The sequence below is a fragment of the Panthera pardus genome, unplaced genomic scaffold (genome assembly GCF_024362965.1).
Source record: "Panthera pardus isolate Hobbes unplaced genomic scaffold, ASM2436296v1 HiC_scaffold_22, whole genome shotgun sequence".
NCBI classification, from domain to species: Eukaryota; Metazoa; Chordata; class Mammalia; order Carnivora; family Felidae; genus Panthera; species Panthera pardus.
Genome location: NW_026526788.1, coordinates 44,526,841 through 44,545,084, shown reverse-complemented (window position 1 = coordinate 44,545,084; position 18,244 = coordinate 44,526,841). Strand labels below are relative to the sequence as shown.

The following is an 18,244-nucleotide window of genomic DNA, read 5'->3' as shown; positions in this document are numbered from 1 at the left end:
GAAATGCAGTTAAAATGGACTAGATTTTGTGCATACCTAAACTGACTTAACTTTATGTATCATTTATTACAGAATCCTTTTATAGTTTTTAAAGAAAGTCAGGATTATTGAGGCATAATTTACATACAACAAAATCTACTCTTTTTGAGGACTGTGTTTTGACAAATGTATACAGTAATGCAACCACCAACACCCCAATTAAGATATAGAACGTTCCCAGGACCCAAGAAAGTTCCCTCCTGGCTCTTTAAAGTCAACCCCCCCCCCCCCCCCCCCCCGGCGCTGGTATCACTGATCTGTTTTCTTTCCCTACAGTTTTGCCTTTTCTAGAATATCACATAAATGAAAACACACAATATGTAGTCTTTTGTCTGGCTTTTTTCACTTAGCATAAAACACTTTGAAATCCATCTGTATTGTCGCTGCCTGTATCACTAGTTTCTTTTTATGGAAGAGTGGTATTCCACTGTATGAATATACTGTGATTTGTCCATTTACCAGCTGATGGATTTGGGGGCTGTTTACAACCCTATGTCTTACAAACAAAGCTGCTGTGAACATTCACATTCAGGTCTTTGTGTGGGCATGTCTGCATATCTCTTTGGTAAATACTTAGTGGAAGAACTTTCACTGTATAGAAAGTATAAACTTAACTTTTCAGTCAACTGTCAACCTGTTTCCCAAAGTGGCTGAAATATTTTCATTCCCATCAGCAATGTATGAGGTATCTAGCTGATCTATATTCTTTTCAGCACTTAATGTTCTCAGCCTTAGTCACATTAGTGGATGTACAGTGTCTTGCTTTAATGTTTAATTTGCATTTGCCTGATGCTGCTGAGCACCTTTTCATGTGCTTCTTTGCCATTCTTTTATCTTCTTTTGGGAAGTATCTGTTCAAAATTTTGTCCATTTTTAAAAACTGGGTAGCCTTATTACTGAATTATAAATGTTCTTTATACATTCTGCAATAGAAATTCTTTCAGATCTGCATTGTCAGTTTGTGACTTATTTTTTCCTTTGTTTAAGTGTCTTCTGAATAGGAAAAGTTTTAAATTTTGAGAAAGCCCAATTCACTGGGGCGCCTGGGTGGCTCAGTAGGTTAAGCATCCAACTCTTGGTTTTGGCTCAGGTCAGGATCTCACAGTTTCGTGAGTTCAAGCCCCACGCTGGGCTCTGCACTGGCAGCACAGAGTCTGCTTGGGATTCCCTCTCCTCCCCTCTCTCTCTGCCTCTCCCCCACTTGCACTGTCTCGGTCTCTCTCAAAATAAATAAACTTAAAAAAAAAAGTCCAATGTATCATTTAAAAAAATGATTCATGCCTTTTGTGTGCTAAGAAACCCTTGCTTAACCCAAGGTCACAATGATTTTCTAAAACATTCTCTTTGAAGGGTTTTATACTTCAACTTTTACATTTAGGTCTATGAACCATTTCAAAGTAATTTTGTATTTGGAGATAAGGGTTGAGATATACTTTTTGGCAAACGTATACCCAATCTTCCCTGCACTGTTTGTTGAACAGACTGTCTTCTCCCCCCTGAATTACTCTGGCACCCAATTCAAGTGATATTTGTATCCATTTCTATACTCTCCATTCTCTTCCACTGATATACATACTTATATGTAAGGATCACACTGTGCTGATTATTGTAGCTTTATAGTAAGTACAGAAATCAGGTAGTGAATCTTTATTCTTTTTCCAAATTGCTTTGACTCTTCTACGAGGTCCTTTGCATTTCCGTATAAATGTTAGAATCAGCTTATCAATTTCTAAAAAGTTTGCTCTGATTTCATATTGAATGCAAACTATAAATCAATTTAGGATCATTGAAATTTTAATACTGCATCTACTGATTCACAGACAGGACAGACATCTCCCTTTATTTAGGGTTTTGTTAATTTTTTGGCAATGTTTTCTAATTTTCAGTGCACAGGTCTTATATACATTTTGTTAAGCTTATTCTAAAATATATGATGTCTTTTAAAGCTATTTTAAATGATACTGCTTTAAAATTTTTAATTCCTGGGGTGCCAGGCAGCTCAGTTGGTTGAGTGCCTGACTTCAGCTCAGGTCATGATCTCACAATTCGTGAATTTGAGCCCAGTGTTGGGCTCTGGGCTGACGCTCGGAGCCTGGAGCTGGCTATGGATTCTGTGTCTTCCTCTCTCTCTGCCCCTCCCCTGCTTGCACGCTCTCTCTCTCAAAAATAAACATTAAAATACATTTTTAAAAATAAAACATTAATTCCTAACCACTCGTGGCCAGTGTACCTAAATTCAATGATTTCTGTACAGTGACCATATATTCTGCAACCCTGATAAACTCACTTTATGGTACCATCCTTGAGATTTTCTATGTAGATATCATGTGGTCTGCATATGAAGATAGTTTTACTTTTACCTTTCCAATTCAATTACAGAATTCAATAAATTTAAAAATCAGAGATCAATGTATTTAAACAAATGCAATTAAATTAAAAATATATCTGGATATCTAGTACTTATTAATTTGACATAGTTATACTTCTCCCAGCCAATGAGTTTAACCTTAGATGCAAAGAATTTATATCTGATTCCTCTACAAGTTAAAAGCAAAACCTGAGAGTTAACTCTAGCATTTATATAGCGCCTCATGATCACGTTTTTCCCCCTAATTTTGTTTGAGACTCTATCTTAATTGCCTGTTCTATTTTTCTTGTTTCATACTTCTTGTTTTTAACTGATTTCTCCTTGCATTATGGTAGCTATCTTTCTAAATAAGAAGGGAAAAAAATGTGTGTTTAGTAATGTTCCCTACTCTGTAACAAATATGCTGTGTATGATCATATGAGGACAAATTCTGTATCGATAAACGCTTTGTGTTTGTATGACATTTTATCTTACCAATAAGGGTAGTCCAGATCCACTACCAGAACTCTGTGACTGGTCAATAAGGTCTTTTAATGATTCTCCAACCGGAATAAATGCTTCATCTTGTTCCAAATCACGATTGTAACGACGTCTGCTTGAGATGCTCTTGCAATAATGTCTTTTGAAAAAGCAGAAAATAAGCTACATTAAAATTCTAAAACTATAAAATTCTAGGGTTAAGAAAAATGTTGAGGTTGTCGACACCATCTTTCCTTTAGATAGGATCACATCCAAATTAGTCTTACAGGATAATATATTCTCTGTTAAAATAATATCCAGAAATAGAGCCTGTGAAGTAGAGTTCTATATATATGTTAAAATGCAATTTTTTTTCTACTTAAAGAACATCCTTTAACATATTTTGTGGTCCAAATCTGCTGGATATGAATTCTTTCAAGCTTTTGTATGTGTGTCTTTAGTTCACCTTCATTTTTTTGTTGCTTATTTATTTAGAGACAGAGACAGAATCCCAAGCAGGCTCTGCACTGTCAGCACAGAGTCCCACACAGGGCTCGATCTCATGAACCTCGACATCATGACTGGAGCTGAAACCAAGAGTTAGATGCTTAACTGACTGAGCCACCCAGGTATCCCAGTTTACCTTCATTTTTGAAAGTATTTTCTCTGCATACGAAATTCTAGGTTTATGACTTTTTACCCCTTGAGTACTTTACAGATTCTGCTCTATGCACACTGTTTCCCCTGAAAAGTTGGCTACCATCCTTACCCATCTTCCTCTCTACCTAATCTGCCTTTTCTCTGGCTGCAATTAAGATTTTTTTCCTTTATCGCTGGTTTTGAGCTATTTGATAATGATGTGCCTAGGTGTAGATTTCTTTTTGTTGCTTGTACTCTGGCTCTATGGGTTTACAGTTCTAATTAAATTTGAAAAAAATTTGGTCATTATTTTTTAAAAAAATTTGCACTCTCCCCTCTTTTGGGAAGTCCAATTATATATACAGTTGACCACTGAAAAAAACATGGGTTTGAATTGCATGGATCCATTTAAGTGTAGATTTTTTTTCAATACAGCACAGTACTACATATACATGTGTTTTCTTTTCCTCATGATTTTCTTGACACATTTTCTTTTCTTTAGCTTACTCTAAGAATACAACATATAATACACACAACCTAAAAAATATGTGTTAATCAAGTGTTTATGTTATTGAAAAGGCTTCCAGTCAACAGTAGGCTATTAGTAGTTAAGTTTTGGGGGAGTCAGTTATACACAGATTTTGACTGCACAGGGGTTGGTTCCCCAAACCTCTGCACTATTCAACTGTCAACTGTATATACATTAGGTTGCATGAAGTCCCACAGTTCACTCGTGCTCATTTTTTTTTTCATTTTAGTTTTTTTTTTTTTTTTTTAAATTTTAGAGAGAGAGAGAGGACATGTGAGGAAGATGGACAGAGGGAGAGAGAGAGAAAAAACCTTAAGCAGGCCAAGCTCAGCCTGATGCAGGGCTTAATCCCATGAACCTGGGATCATGACTCAAGCAAAACCAAGAGTCAGACACCCAACCGACTGAGCTGCCCAGGTGTCCTATCAATTTATTTTTAAAATATGTATTGATGGTTTAGTCTGTTTAGTTTCTCTTGCAGTGTCTTCATGTCTACTCATATTTTCTTCTACAGTACCTAATCTGTCATTAATCTCATCCAGTGTATATTTCATCTCAGGTATTATAGATTTCATTTTCTAAAGTCTGATATGGGTCTCTTTTAGATCTTCCAAGTCTCTATTTCACTTTTTGAACGTATAAAATACAGTTATAATAACTATTTTAATGCCCCTATCCACTAATTCTAAAACTTCGATCAGTTTTCGGTTGGTGTTTTGATTCCTCATTATTGGCTGTATTAGTTGTATACCTGGTAATTGTTGACTAGATGGCAGATACTGTGAATTTTACCTTGTTGGTGCTGGGTGTTTTTATATTCTTCTAAATATTCTTATTTATTATTTATTATTTTAAAGAAAGAGACAGAGAGCATGAATGGGGAAGAGAGACAGAGGAAGACTGAGACAGAATCTCAAGCAGTCTCCACACTCAACAAGGACCCCAACGCTGGCCTTGATCCAATGACCCTGGGATCATGACCTGAACCAAAATCAAGAGTCAGAAGAGTCAGTCAGTCAACTGACTGAACTACCCAGGCGCCCCTCTAAATATCCTTGAACTTTGCTCTAGGATGCAGCTATTTGGAAACAGTATACTCCTTTTGAGGTGGGACCAATGTCATGTTTAGTTTAGAGCTAATTATTCCCCAATACTGAAGCAAGACCCTTCTGAGTACTCTAACCAAAGCCCTGGGGATTATGAGGTTTTCAAGTCTCCCAGGTGATGGAAACAGACACTATTCCCAGACTTGTGTGAGCACTGAACACTGTTTCCTTCGATCTTTTCAGGCATTCTTACCCAGTCTTGGGCAGTTTCCTCACTTGTACATGCTGATAAAGATTCAGCTGAATATTTGATAAGAACCTTCTGCAGATGTCCAGAGTTCTTTCCCTGTGAAGTTCTCTCCTCTTTAGTACTCTGTTATTCATACCCCAGACTCAGCTACATCTCCTTGAGCCAGAGCCTGATGGGCTACACCTGGGTTCCTCCTATGTCCTACAGCTAGAAACTCTCTCTAGGCAGTATTGGTGGGCAATCATAAGGCTTACTTCATTTGTCTCCTGTTTTTCAGGGATTAGTGCCCTCACTGCCTCATTGGCAAGCACTGATACATGAGTGGAGCTTACTGATTACAGACTTCACTGTGAGATAACTGCCTGGGCCATTTCACTGGGCCCATGGAGGTGAGTATATTTAGGTTTTTTTTTCTTGGGCTGGATGGATTTCCCCAAGAAGATTCTTCCTATTTCTTGTTTGAATAAGTCTGCCTAACAGAGTTCTGGGAGGGTTGAGGGGCCCACCAATAAGTATATAAATGTTCACTTTACCTCCATGTTTTCACTATATCATCTCACCCTCAATAATGGGATGCCACAACTAAGAATCTTATCTTTGTTCTTTTTTTTTTTTTTTTTTTAAAGATTTTTATTTATTTTTGAGAGACAGAGATAGACAGAGCATGAGTGGGGGATGGACAGAGAGAGAGGGAGACACAGGATCCGAAGCAGGCTCCAGGCTCTGAGCTGTCAGCACAGGGCCTGATGCAGGGCTCGAACTCAGGAACCTCGAGATCATGACCTGAGCTGAAGTCAGACGCTTAACCGACTGAGCCACCCAGGCGCCCCTCTTTGTTCTTTACAGAGAAACTTCTAGCTTTCTGTCAGGGAGATAGTAAGGGTGACTGTTCTGAACAAGAGTAGGGGTCTCAACATCTGTGGGACTTGTCATCCAAGATGGGCCACAACATTCTCACCTCCCGGTATGTAAGTCCCTGTTTCCCTTCCATAATGTTGTAGGGCTGACCTGTGTGACCAACACAATGTGGCAGAAGTGATGGTGTAACTTTGGAGTCTAGATCGTAAACAGCATTGCAGCTTCCACCTTGATCTCTTGAATCACTCACCCTAGGAGGAAGAAGCCAGTCTTCATGCTGCAAGGATACTCATACGGCTCTGTTAAGAGGCTCACATCAGAGAAACTAAGCTCCCCTCTCAACCTGTGAGCATCAGAAGTGAGCTACCTTGGAAAGTGATCTACCAGCTCTAGTCAAGCCTTTAGGTGAGCACAGCTCCTGCTGACATCTGACTGGACCTTATCAAAGATTCTGACGTGCAGTCAGTCACTCCTGAATTTCTGACCCACAGTGAGAGATAATAATTGCTGTTTTAAGCCACTATGTTTGGGAGTGATTTCCTAATGCAGTATTGCGTAACACAGCATCTGACTTTCTAAAAATAGACTTTCAAGCAATCCTCTTGGTTTTACTGCCACTCTCAGCTTTACTCCCAGAGGTAACTGGTGCTGCCAATTTTCGAGCTTCTTGGGGAATTCTATAGTATAAACTGGTTGCACCTTTACTTTCTCAAATTCTAGCCTAGGAGTCTGATTTTGTAGGTCCGCAAAGTCACTTACTAGTCATCCAAAAGTTTCCCAAGTTCCAAAGGTTTTTTGTTGTTGTTGTTGTTGTTGTTTTTTTTTTGCTGTTATCTGGTATCCCATTCTCCTTGTCCTAGCTGGACAAAGAAGGTAAAAACTATTGCTTTTTTACTGGAGGCAGCAAAAGGGAGATGCTCAATCTGTCTCTTTATCTAAGAATTTCTGCCAGTATTACAGGTGGAAAACAGTATCTCAGTATGATTTTAATTTCTATTTTTCATATTGTGAATATTCTTGAGTCATCTTTTTATTTTTCTTTTCAGAGCTGTAAGTATTTCCTTTTAGATAAATGTGAGTTCAGTTTAGGGGGAATGTTTTCCCATTGAACTGCTAAGTTTTTTGTTTTTGATTTATAAAAGCTCTCTATATTTGAGAAATCAGCTCTTTGTAATATGAGATACCAATATTTTTCACTCTTTGTCTTCTGTTTATGGTGGTTTCTGCCACATAGTAAAGTCTTATTTTTATGTACTTGACGCAAGTTTTTCTTTTTTAAGGTTTTATTTTCTGTGTATGGGGTGTTTTTCTTTGCTTCTTGGTTTTACGTCAATCACAGGTCTTCCACACTGAGATTATTTTTTTAAATTCTTCTACGGTCTGTTCCAGTGCTTTAATCAGTTAATGTTACATATTTAGATCCAAGATGGGTAAAACTTATTACGATGTAGGTTACTGACTGAACTTCATCTTTTTCTTTTTTTTTAAAGAGGGGGTGGAGGGAGAGAGGGAGAGAGGGAGAGAGAGAAAGAGAGAGAGAGAGAGACAGAGACAGAGACAGAGAAAGAAAATTAAGCAGGCTACACACCCAGCATGGAGCCTGATGGGGGGCTCGATCCCACAACTGTGAGATCATGACCTGAGCCAAAATCAAGAGTCAACCAACTCTCAACTAAACGAGCTAACTATACACCCCTCATGCTTTTCTATATAGCCACCTACTACTAAATCCATTTGTCAAAAATTCCATGTTTTCCCCAGTGATCTGGAATGTTACCTTTACCATATACTAAATTTACTTATATACTGGGGTCTATTTATGGGTCTAGGAACCTGTTCCACTGATCTCTCAGTCTATTCATATGCCAATAAGATAATGCTTTATTACTGAAGTTTATCCCCTCCTCTTATTCCTCTTCTCTTTTGGCATCTGTCTTCTGAAATCATGACTAACTACAAACAATTCTGAAGCCCCAAGTAACTAAAGAACGGTAACGCAGTTGTCTTCTTGGGACAGATTTTAAACATTCAGATATAAGAAGTTCAATATTCCATAAATAAGAAAAATCCTAAGTACTCATGAACAAGAAGTATAAAGCTGGGTTCAATTAACTGATTAATAGTAAGGTCCTCTTTTTCCTTAAGAAAAATATAATCTGGTTAGTTAAAGAAGACAGACCCAGAGAATACAAGTTAATGGTGTTTGAACTGCATTCAGTGGTCAATAACTTATGCCCATTGCCTTTTAAAGAACTACTTACATCTAATATTCAACAACATATTTTATATAAAAATAATGATCTTACTTGTAACAAAAGCAGCTGGAGAAGATGATCATAGCAACTATGCAGACAGCCATTGAAATGAGCACAACCAGCCAGCGAATGCTGCCATCAAAAAATGGACCTGACAAGGGAAGTGAACAACAAAGCACACATTTGATCTCTTCATCACATACGAAAGGAGAAAAATAACTTGGGAGTGTTAAATTCTAGAAAGCTTGCTTAGTGTCAAAATCAGAAAATATTTTACTGAAAATCACAATCACCCTCTTCTAGGCGAACCTACCTATGACAACAGGGGGCAGTGTAGGTTGTAAATACTGGTTACATAAATTGGTCCGACAACATTCTATCGTCCGCCGTAGCTGTGCTTTTGGTGAATCCTAGAGGAAGAGTAAGGACAAAATTAAAAATGGCTTGATATTTTCAGGTGAGAATGAGGGTTTTTTTTTAATATTCATGAACACAATTTCTAGCTCTGTTGAGTGAAAAGGACCTGCAAGTTTTATGTGTTAAGAAAAGATTATCAAAAAATTATTTGTGTTGAAATAGTGTTGTAAGGATTGTAAAATGGTATTTCTTAAGAACATATGTATGTGGATGATGTGTTGGAACACTGGACTATAACTAAATTATAAACAAAAGTTCACAAGTATTTTTCACCAAAACTTTGGCATATCTTAATGTATTACTATTCACCTGTTTGTAGTAGTAAAAATCTAAATCATGAGATCTTTTCCTAAAAAACATGGGTAATACACTTTATTGCAGTGATGAACTAGTAGGGTGCACAGGATCTCACAGCAGCACCGAGACGACTTAAGTGGAGGGCATTGTAGTCTAAAGAAAGGAGACGTGAGGAAAAGTAGTCGAGGAGGTAGAAGATACTGCAGAGTCTGCACAGAACAACTATGTTGAGACTAAGGAACCCAATGCAGAAGCAAGTTAAAGCAGATGTGGTGAGGACAAAGGCAAAATGCAGAAACCATACTCCTGAGAGTTTCTTAGAGACCACCGACCAGAGAGGAGATGTGTCCCTGACAGATCAGAAAATGAGCACAGGAAAAGACTTCAGTCAAGAGAGCAAACATCAACAATTATGTGTGAAGTTTTACGTGATTGGTACAGTACTTGACAAGTTATTAACTTGAATGCTGACATTTCAGCACTGCCTGGGAAAACTGCCATTCTGGACCAAAATAGCAACAGAAAGGAATTGCTTGTCATTATAAAAGTAGCAGGAACATAAGCAGAAACTGACCATGTTATTCTTAAGTATCAGATGGCTAAAACAGAAAAACCTCAGTATAATCAAGTATTACTTTAAAAAGGTGAATGAATAGGAGTCCACGACTTGATCCTACCAGGAAAGATGGGTTGAGAGTATTGGGAAACTTCCAAAAGCACAAGTTTTCCATTTTAACTAAATTTTTAACGTTAAAAAAGTTTTACTTAAAAAAAAAAAAGTTATTTTTTTAATGTTTTATTTTTTGAGAGACAGAGACAGACGGTGACCAGGGGAGGGAGGGGCAGACAGAGGAGACACAGAATCTGAAGCAGACTCCAGGCTCTGAGCTGTCTGCACAGAGCCCGACGCAGGGCTTGAACCCACAAACACGAGATCATGACCTGAGCTGAAGTCAGACGCTCAACTGACTGGGCCACCCACATGCCCCCAAACAGTTTTACTTTTAAATGACCATAAAGAGAAAGAAAAGAGAGAGATGTTAGGAGTTACACAAGTGACTCTGAAATAACCCCAGATCGAGAACATTTACATGAAGGAGGGAATGGAGAGTATATTAACTGAAGGTGAATAAAAGGACTACGAAGCATCTACAAACAGTTGCAGGAAGGCTAATGTTCAAAATGAGCTTAGCCCTGCAGAAGACAAAATGTAAAGAACAACCAAGAAGGGGTTTCTCTAGCAATGCTAGAAGACCGCCAAGCAATGGATGTGTTGCTGAAAACCAGGAGGTGATGGAGGACAAGGAAAAAGCACTGTTACATGGCAGCTGCTTTCCCAGATGCCGGAAGAGACCCTCCAGGGCTTCTGTATTCTTGGTGAGTGGCTGCCCTCATGATCACGCCCTGGTAAGAGAACACTTTGAGAGGGCTGGAAGGCAGGTGTGACAGGAAGAATTTAGAAAGGACAAGTGTTGGAAACTGAAGAGCTAAATGTTAGACTCTTTCTTATGTTAAAAGAACACAGACTGTGAAGTTTAACAACTAATTTATATTAGTGAAGTCAATTTGTGATATGCCTCGTTTAGGGGCATGCAAGATATGGGTTATTACTGCTGAGCTCACTGCTCTAACCATAGTTCTTCCTTCAATATTTTTAGTGATTAAAAAAAATGTATAGAATATGTGGTTGATAAACATGCAAATGGCATAAAACTGCAAAAATAATTAAATTATTATCCCCTCCCACAAATCCTGCCAAATCACAGCAAAGGGCTAATTCTTTTTTTGTTTTTTGTTTTACATTTATTTACTTATTTATTTTTGAGAGACAGAGACAGAGCACAAGCAGGGGATGGGCAGAGAGAGAAGGAGACCTAGAATCCGAAGCAGGCTCCAGGCTCCGAGCTGTCAGTGCAGAGCCTGACGCGGGGCTCAAACCCACAAACTGAAATCATGACCTGAGCTGAAGTCAGATGCTCAACCGACTGAGCCACCCAAGCACCCCCAAAGGGCTAATTCTAATATGATAAAATTTAACATAGACAGGTATGTAACAACTATTTTCAAAAACTCATTCCATTTCCATCCTCTTATTTGTGGCAAGAAACCAAAGAATCAATATAGAATCTAAGAGATATGGTTCAGCAGTAGCACAAGTGAAAGACGGGGATTTTAGCTGACAGGAAGCTCAGTATGTTTCAAAGTGTGGTGTAACAATCCAACATCCAACATCCAACATGAGCTCTGGCTGTATTTAGGAAAAGGAAAGGAGTTACTTATTCTCTGCTTTCCCCCCTCCCACCCCAGGTCGGACCACACTCAATTCTGCATATTACGCTGAGAAATCAGTGTAACTCTGAAGCTGATCAGACATGGAGCAATGGAGGGGACTGTGAGCTATCATTTTCACCAGGCAAAGACTATAGGAATGGGGAGGAACACAGGACCACACAAACAGACCAAAAAACTTCCTTCACACAGTAAAAGGCTGTCATATGAAAGAGGCTTTAGATTTGATCCAAAGGGGCAGGGAGAGATTTGTAGTCATTAGGAGGAAAAGCTTTGTAAAGATCATGTCAGGTCATTAGTACAGATGAAATAGATGGTCTTGGGAGGTAATGAGCCCTTGTCACTAGAGGTGTCACACCTAGAAAATAGATGGGATGAGGGGTGCCTGGGTGGTTCAGTTGGTTAAGCATCCAACTCTTGATTTCAGCTCAAGTCATGATCTCACGGTTGGTTATGAAATAGAGCCCTGGGGTTGGGGTGGTCTTAAGATCAAGTCGGGCTGGCCATGGAGCCTGCTTAAGATAGTCACTCTATCTCTTTCTCTCTCGGAGGAGGAGGGGAGGAGGAGGAGGGGGAGGGGAAGAAGAAAAGAAATTGGCGGGGGGGGGGGGGGGAGGGGGGGGGCGGGTGCCTGATTGGCTCAGTCGGTTAAGCATCTGACTGCAGCTCAGGTCATGATCTCACGGTTCGTGAGTTCAAGTCCCGCATCAGGCTCTCTGATGTCAGTGCAGAGTCTGCTTGGGATCCTCTGTCTCCCTCTTTCTGCCCCTCCTCTGTGTGCTCTCTCTCTCTGTGTGTGGGGGGGAAGGGAGATGTGCAGACGGGGCACATGGATCCCAAACTTTTAGCAGAGATTGGAACATATATCAATCCTGAGAGTTTCTTAATAATGTGAATCATTTCCTAAAATAGTTGAAGCTTAAATTTGTGTACAAACGGTTCTATCTAAAGCTGGAAGAATCCCTGGGGCAAAATTACTATACAGGATTTTGAAGAGATTAGGTTTATAACCAAGAGCCATGAGGATATTCATAAACTCTTCATTACCAGCCCTTGGATGCCTTTGCTGCTGCTGTTAAAACAACTCCACTGAGATTTCCTTACAAGGACTTAATGTTTCTGCATTGTCTCAGAGTGATACAAAGGTTAATCACCTTGAAGTCTTTCCAGTCAATTTGATAATCCACAGGTGATACTGTAACATTTTTTTTTTGCAGTCATGACAATTTAGAAATAGGATATGATTTAAAACGTTTTTTTAAAGTAAAATAGGGGCGCCTGGGTGGCTTAGTTGGTTGAGTGTTCGACTTCAGCTCAGGTCATGATCTCTCAGTCTGTGAGTTCAAGCCCCGCATCAGGCTCTGTGCTGACAGCTCAGAGCCTGGAGCCTGCTTCGGATTCTGTCTCTCCTTCTCTCTCTGCCCCTCCCCAACTCATGCGCGCGCGCGTGCGCGCGCGCTCTCTCTCTCTGTCAAAAATAAACAAACATAAAAAAAATTAAAAAAAATTAAAAAAAAATAAAGTAAAATAATCTGGAACTTCAATTACCACAATCATATTACCTGAAGTAAGAGCTAAGCTTCCTCCAATATACTTGGTTTATAAGAACATAGAGTGACGTGCAGATCAGGCACACTTCTCCTGGGGAAATGAATACTTTTCACGTGATCCCTCCCTTCTTTATTTCACAGGCCCCAAATCAGATCTTACCTTGCACTGAAAGTCAGATCCTTCATATTTCATACACCCTGAAGCTAATGTGGTTTCTCCTTGGTCATCTTCTTCTATGATGGCAAAGCAGTGCCCATTCGTTCTGAAAGACCAAAAATATATAGACCAAAAAATATAACTTCACATTGAAGACATGATGAACTATCATATAATTTCAGTATTTTACATATATACGTTTTTGCTTTCTATTTGGTGATATTCAAAGAGCATACAGTTATTAGTAAAGTACAAAAACAGGACATTATCACTTTCATAACAGGGAGACAATTAACTGATGACACTCAGTTGTTCAGGGAATTTTTTTGGCTAGTAAGCCCATTCTTCAATGTCCCCAAACAATATGGAACAGAATTACATGATCATATATAAATGTGTTGAATAGTTAACATAAAATAAAGTAGGAAAATTAAAATGGTTATATAAATCAGAATTGGACTGGGAGCTCACTTGTATCAAAATAATATAAAATTAATTAAATATCACAATATCACGCCTATCTTTCTGTAAAATATTTCGACCAGTTTAGAATTACAAGATTTTGAGTAAGTTTGTTTGTTTTTTTTTTTGGTAATCTCTAAATTTTCTACAGTAAGTATCAGTAAACTTTATGATAAAAAGATCATTAAATAAACTCAAAACGTTAGACAAATACCAGATTCAAATCCTTCTATCTCCTTTAAAAAGCTGTATTACAACGTTAACTCTGAGAAATGAAACATCAATCATTTAATAGTACTAAATGTTCCCATACAAAGAACAAGAAGTTTTTTGGCTCTTTGTAAAAGATATCATATAAAATTAAAGAAAAAAAAAAAAAAACAAAGACAATGTAAACAATTTTTAAAATAGCACTAAATGCAATCCTATTCTCATAACTTTAAGGACTACATAAAGTACTTACATGCATGTGTTATTAATAGCATCATCCGGGCAGTGTCCTGAGCAATAGCACTTTAAAAAAGGCAAAGTATCCTCTGGTGCTAAGGTTACTCCATTTTCTGATTTTTTCTGGTCAGAGTCTGATTTCATCCCAGTACCATGGAGCATACTGTCCAGATTCTGCCCTGTATTCAAGTATGAAATTTGTGAAAACATCATTTCCGAAAAGCTAATTCTTCCATTTCAATTTTCAATGAGAAATTTTTAAGCTTTCTTAGTGTGTAATTATTATGTAATGGCAGCTTTCTTATGTAATGGCAGCTAATGTGTTTAATTAAAAATACATTTCATTCAGGGATGCCTGGGTGGCTCAGTCGGTTGAGCGTCCAGCTTCGGCTCAGGTCATGAACGCGCCGTCTGTGGGTTTGAGCCCTGCATCGGGCTCTGTGCTGACAACTTGGAGCCTGGAGCCTGTTTCAGACTCTGTCTCCCTCGCTCTCTGCCCTCCCCCGCTCCCGCTGTCTCTGTCTTTCAAAAATAAATAAACGTTAAAAAAAATACATTTCATTCATACATTTAACATTTGTTAATAACCTATGATGCACAGAGTACTGCCCCAGGTATTGATGGACATATGGAGAAGATTATGTCACAAGTTTTGCACCAGTGGAAGACAAGAGTGGCAGACATACAATATGGTCATAACCTACAAGAAAGGTACAAAATGGGAAATGGTTTCAGGGAAGGCTGAGATTATTTACAATTATTAAAAAATACACAAATTATGGGGCACCTGGGTGGCTCAGCTGGTTAAGCGTCTGACTCTTAATTTCAGCTCAGGTCATGATCTCAGGGTTTGTGAGACTGAGCCCTGTGTTGGGCTCTGCACTAGCAGAGAGGAGTCTGTTTGGGATTCTCCCTGTGCCTTTCTGTGCCTCCCCTACTCGCATGCTTTCTCTCTCAGAATAACTAAATAAACTTAAAAATATATATATACAAATTATGGTTCTTAAGCTCTTTGTCTCAAAACTTGGGACTAGCTTAAAAACAATAAGTCCTCTATTTGTGCCTCTATGCGGAAGTGGAGTTACTAAGCATCTCGCTTTGGACTTTAATTGCTTAAGTAAGGGTATTGTGAGAGCATGGGGACTAATCATATTATCTGGTGCCCTTTATCTGAAGGTCACTGGTTCGAATCCAGACTATGCTGCCAGAAACTGAAGGTTACTGTAGGGCAGTAGTTAGCTTATGAAAACAGAACTGTGTTTTTGCATTAGAGTCAAGTAGCCTCAAATGACAGATACTGTCATATTTGGTACTGAATCTTTCAGGCTGAAAGCAGAACAGGACTTCTTAAAATGTGTGAGTAATTCTTCCCTCCCTCTGAATCAGCTGAAATTGGCTAGCTTATTCCTTGGAGGATTGACCTCCAAGGAATAAAATGTAAAGCCAAACAGGTATAAAATATTAAGAGAACTGCGTATAAGCAACATTTCATTATAACGTTCAAGCATAATGTAGACTTGACTTAAAATGTAGCCATACTGGTGAGATGAAAAGAGAAAAAGTAACACATACGCACACATTTGATAACAGGAAGAGAATGTGCTGCTAATTAAGTTTTAGCGATTCCATGCCTGGAATTTTTTTTTTAATGTTTACTTATTTATCTTGAGAGAGAGCGAGAGTGGACAGGGAAAGGGGCAGAGAGAGGAGGGGAAAGAGAACCTCAAGCAGGATTGTGGGGCTCGATCCAACGAAGTCTTGAGATTATGACCTGAGACGAAATCAAGAATCACTTACCGAATGAGCCACCCAGGCGCCCCTCCATGCCTTGAATTTTAATAATTTTCATTTAATCCTTTAAACTGATAACAAAACTTAAAGACCTCATTTATGCTAGCAATGTCAACTGCAAAAATAAAAAAAGGGAGGGTAGTGGCCAGGAAAGGAAGAAATCCACTAGGCTAAAAACAAGGAGACCTGGATTGTGGTCTACTATTCTCCTACTGTGGTCGTACCACAGTTTAGTTCACTGGGTGATCACGGAGAAGCCACCACTTCTCCAGGCCTCATTTAGCGAATAAGACTCCAGGACTAGAGGACACCTGAAGTCTCTTAACCAGCTTTCAAACCCATCACAATAACAAAAGGAAGCATCCGTTTAACTATGGAGAAAAATCGTCAAATAATATACCACATGCAATTAATTTTCCAAAAATCTAATGATACACAGAGGAAGTGGTAGTGTTGTAGAAATGACACTGAAATAACAGTGAGAAGTTAAGGGTTCAACTCCCAAATATGTCCACAGGTGGTACTCTCTGAATCTCATTCTCTAGCTCTAAAAAACAGTAATAATAATTCCTTCCCAATTCACACCAAGAGGTTATATACAGAAGAAATGAATAGACAGTAAAGGGCTTAATTAAATATAAAATAAGGTACAAATGGGAATATTTATTTACAAAGATTGTACTGTACTTAAAGATCACGGATACCTAGACTATGCAAAGTTCTACAATGGTTAATACACACAATTTCCCAAACACTATCTGAATTTAGGAAATAAAAAATCCTAATTATAATAATTTGCATTTGGGATTTATATTACCTCAGATATTTATTTAACAAAACACTAACTAGAGGCCAGCTATGTGCAGGCAAGTTACTGAATGCTGGAAACTGATGGAGTCCTTGGGAAACTTGGGAAGGCAGTGAAGGGGAGGGGCGGTAAGCACGCAGATAAACACAGTGTGAACAGGGATACAATACAAAGGTAAACAAAGGAAGGAGCCTGTAACACAAACTCAGCCTGGGTGTCAAAGGCAAGAAAAACTAAGCTGTATCTTAAAGTTATAAACTTTCCCAAAATAGAGGCCTAGATGCAAAGAAAAATAGGTAGCAACAGCTTCTCTGCACCACCTCCCTAGGTGACAGCGCCCATTCCCACAGTTTAAGCAAATCTGTTTATGGTTCCTAGATTTACCCCTCTAGCTTTGAGCTGCTTGTAAGTAATCTCAAAATTAGCTTGTCCAAAATGGAACTCTTGACTTTTCTCCTCAAACCTGTCTCCCCAAGTCTTTTGGCTCACTCTCCAAAATAGATCTCAAGTTTTTCCCATTTTTCTCCAGCTCACCTGCTATTACCTGGGCCCATCATGGCATGTTACTTCTGAGATAGGAATCTCCACACTGACCTCCCTACTTCTGTTCTTGGCCCCTCCAATCTATTTCCCATACAGGAGCCAGAGTTATCTTATAAACATAAATCTGATCCTGCTCACTCCCCTGCTTAAAACCAATTAATGGCTCCATATGCCTTCGGAATAAACTCCAACCTCCTTCACCATGCCTACTGCCAGCAGGATTTGGAACCTCTGTACCGCTCCAACATCAACTTATAGCACCTGTCCTCCACCATGCTCAAGGCACGCGGGTCTTCGGTCAACTCCTAGAATTTGCCAATCTCTTTCAAGTCCTGCATTTACAATGGCATAAAATTATGGGGTCTGGGCTGGGCTGAAGCTCTAGGATGTATCTCAAAACAAACACACGCAAAAAATATTTAAAGTTTGCACGCTCTAGTGTAACAGCTCAGGAAAAAAAAACACACAAATATATACGAATATGGAGACCAATAGCTAAAAGATACAAGTAACTACCTATAGGCACATTTACACCATGTTCCTTTGTCATTAATGGTAATTTTTGGCATCAATGATTTTACTACATTTTTTAAAATGTTTATTCATTTTGTGAGAGAAAGAGACAGAGCATGAGTAGGGGAGGGGCAGAGAGAGAGGCAGACACAGAATTTGAAGCAGGCTTCAGGCTTTGAGCTGTTAGCACAGAGCCCGATGCAGGGCTTGAACCCATGAAAGGCAAGATTATGACCTGAGTCGAATTCAGACAGTTAACCAAGTTAGCCACCCAGGCGCCCCTGATTTTACTGCATTTTTATTCCCGGCTAAATAATTTTTCTCACTTTCCCAGTAATCTATGGGTTTCCTTTGTACAAAGCACAGAAACTCCTCCCCTGTCCTTAAAGCAGAATGTCTAGAATAGGAATAATTAGAAAGCAAAAGGCAGGAGGGCTGCAGAGACCAATGGGACATCAATGCATTGCATGTATGAAGTAATCAGTAACAGTTCTCCTTAATCTATGTGCTACGGCGCATGAGTACTG

At 38.9% G+C, this 18,244-nt stretch overlaps 1 protein-coding gene across 2 annotated transcripts in view; it reads right to left on the bottom strand.

Annotated features, from left to right (window-relative positions):
* The window catches only part of BMPR1A (bone morphogenetic protein receptor type 1A), a 136,559-nt gene that overhangs the window by 10,028 nt on the left and 108,287 nt on the right, over window positions 1–18,244 (bottom strand). For both annotated transcript variants that reach the window (XM_053909666.1, XM_053909667.1), the window contains exons 4-8: window positions 14,079–14,241; window positions 13,157–13,259; window positions 8,757–8,853; window positions 8,495–8,594; window positions 2,882–3,026 (exon numbers count right to left, since the gene is read on the bottom strand). In XM_053909666.1, coding sequence (XP_053765641.1) covers window positions 2,882–3,026; window positions 8,495–8,594; window positions 8,757–8,853; window positions 13,157–13,259; window positions 14,079–14,241 — 608 coding nt within the window. The remainder of the gene's footprint in view (window positions 1–2,881; window positions 3,027–8,494; window positions 8,595–8,756; window positions 8,854–13,156; window positions 13,260–14,078; window positions 14,242–18,244) is intronic.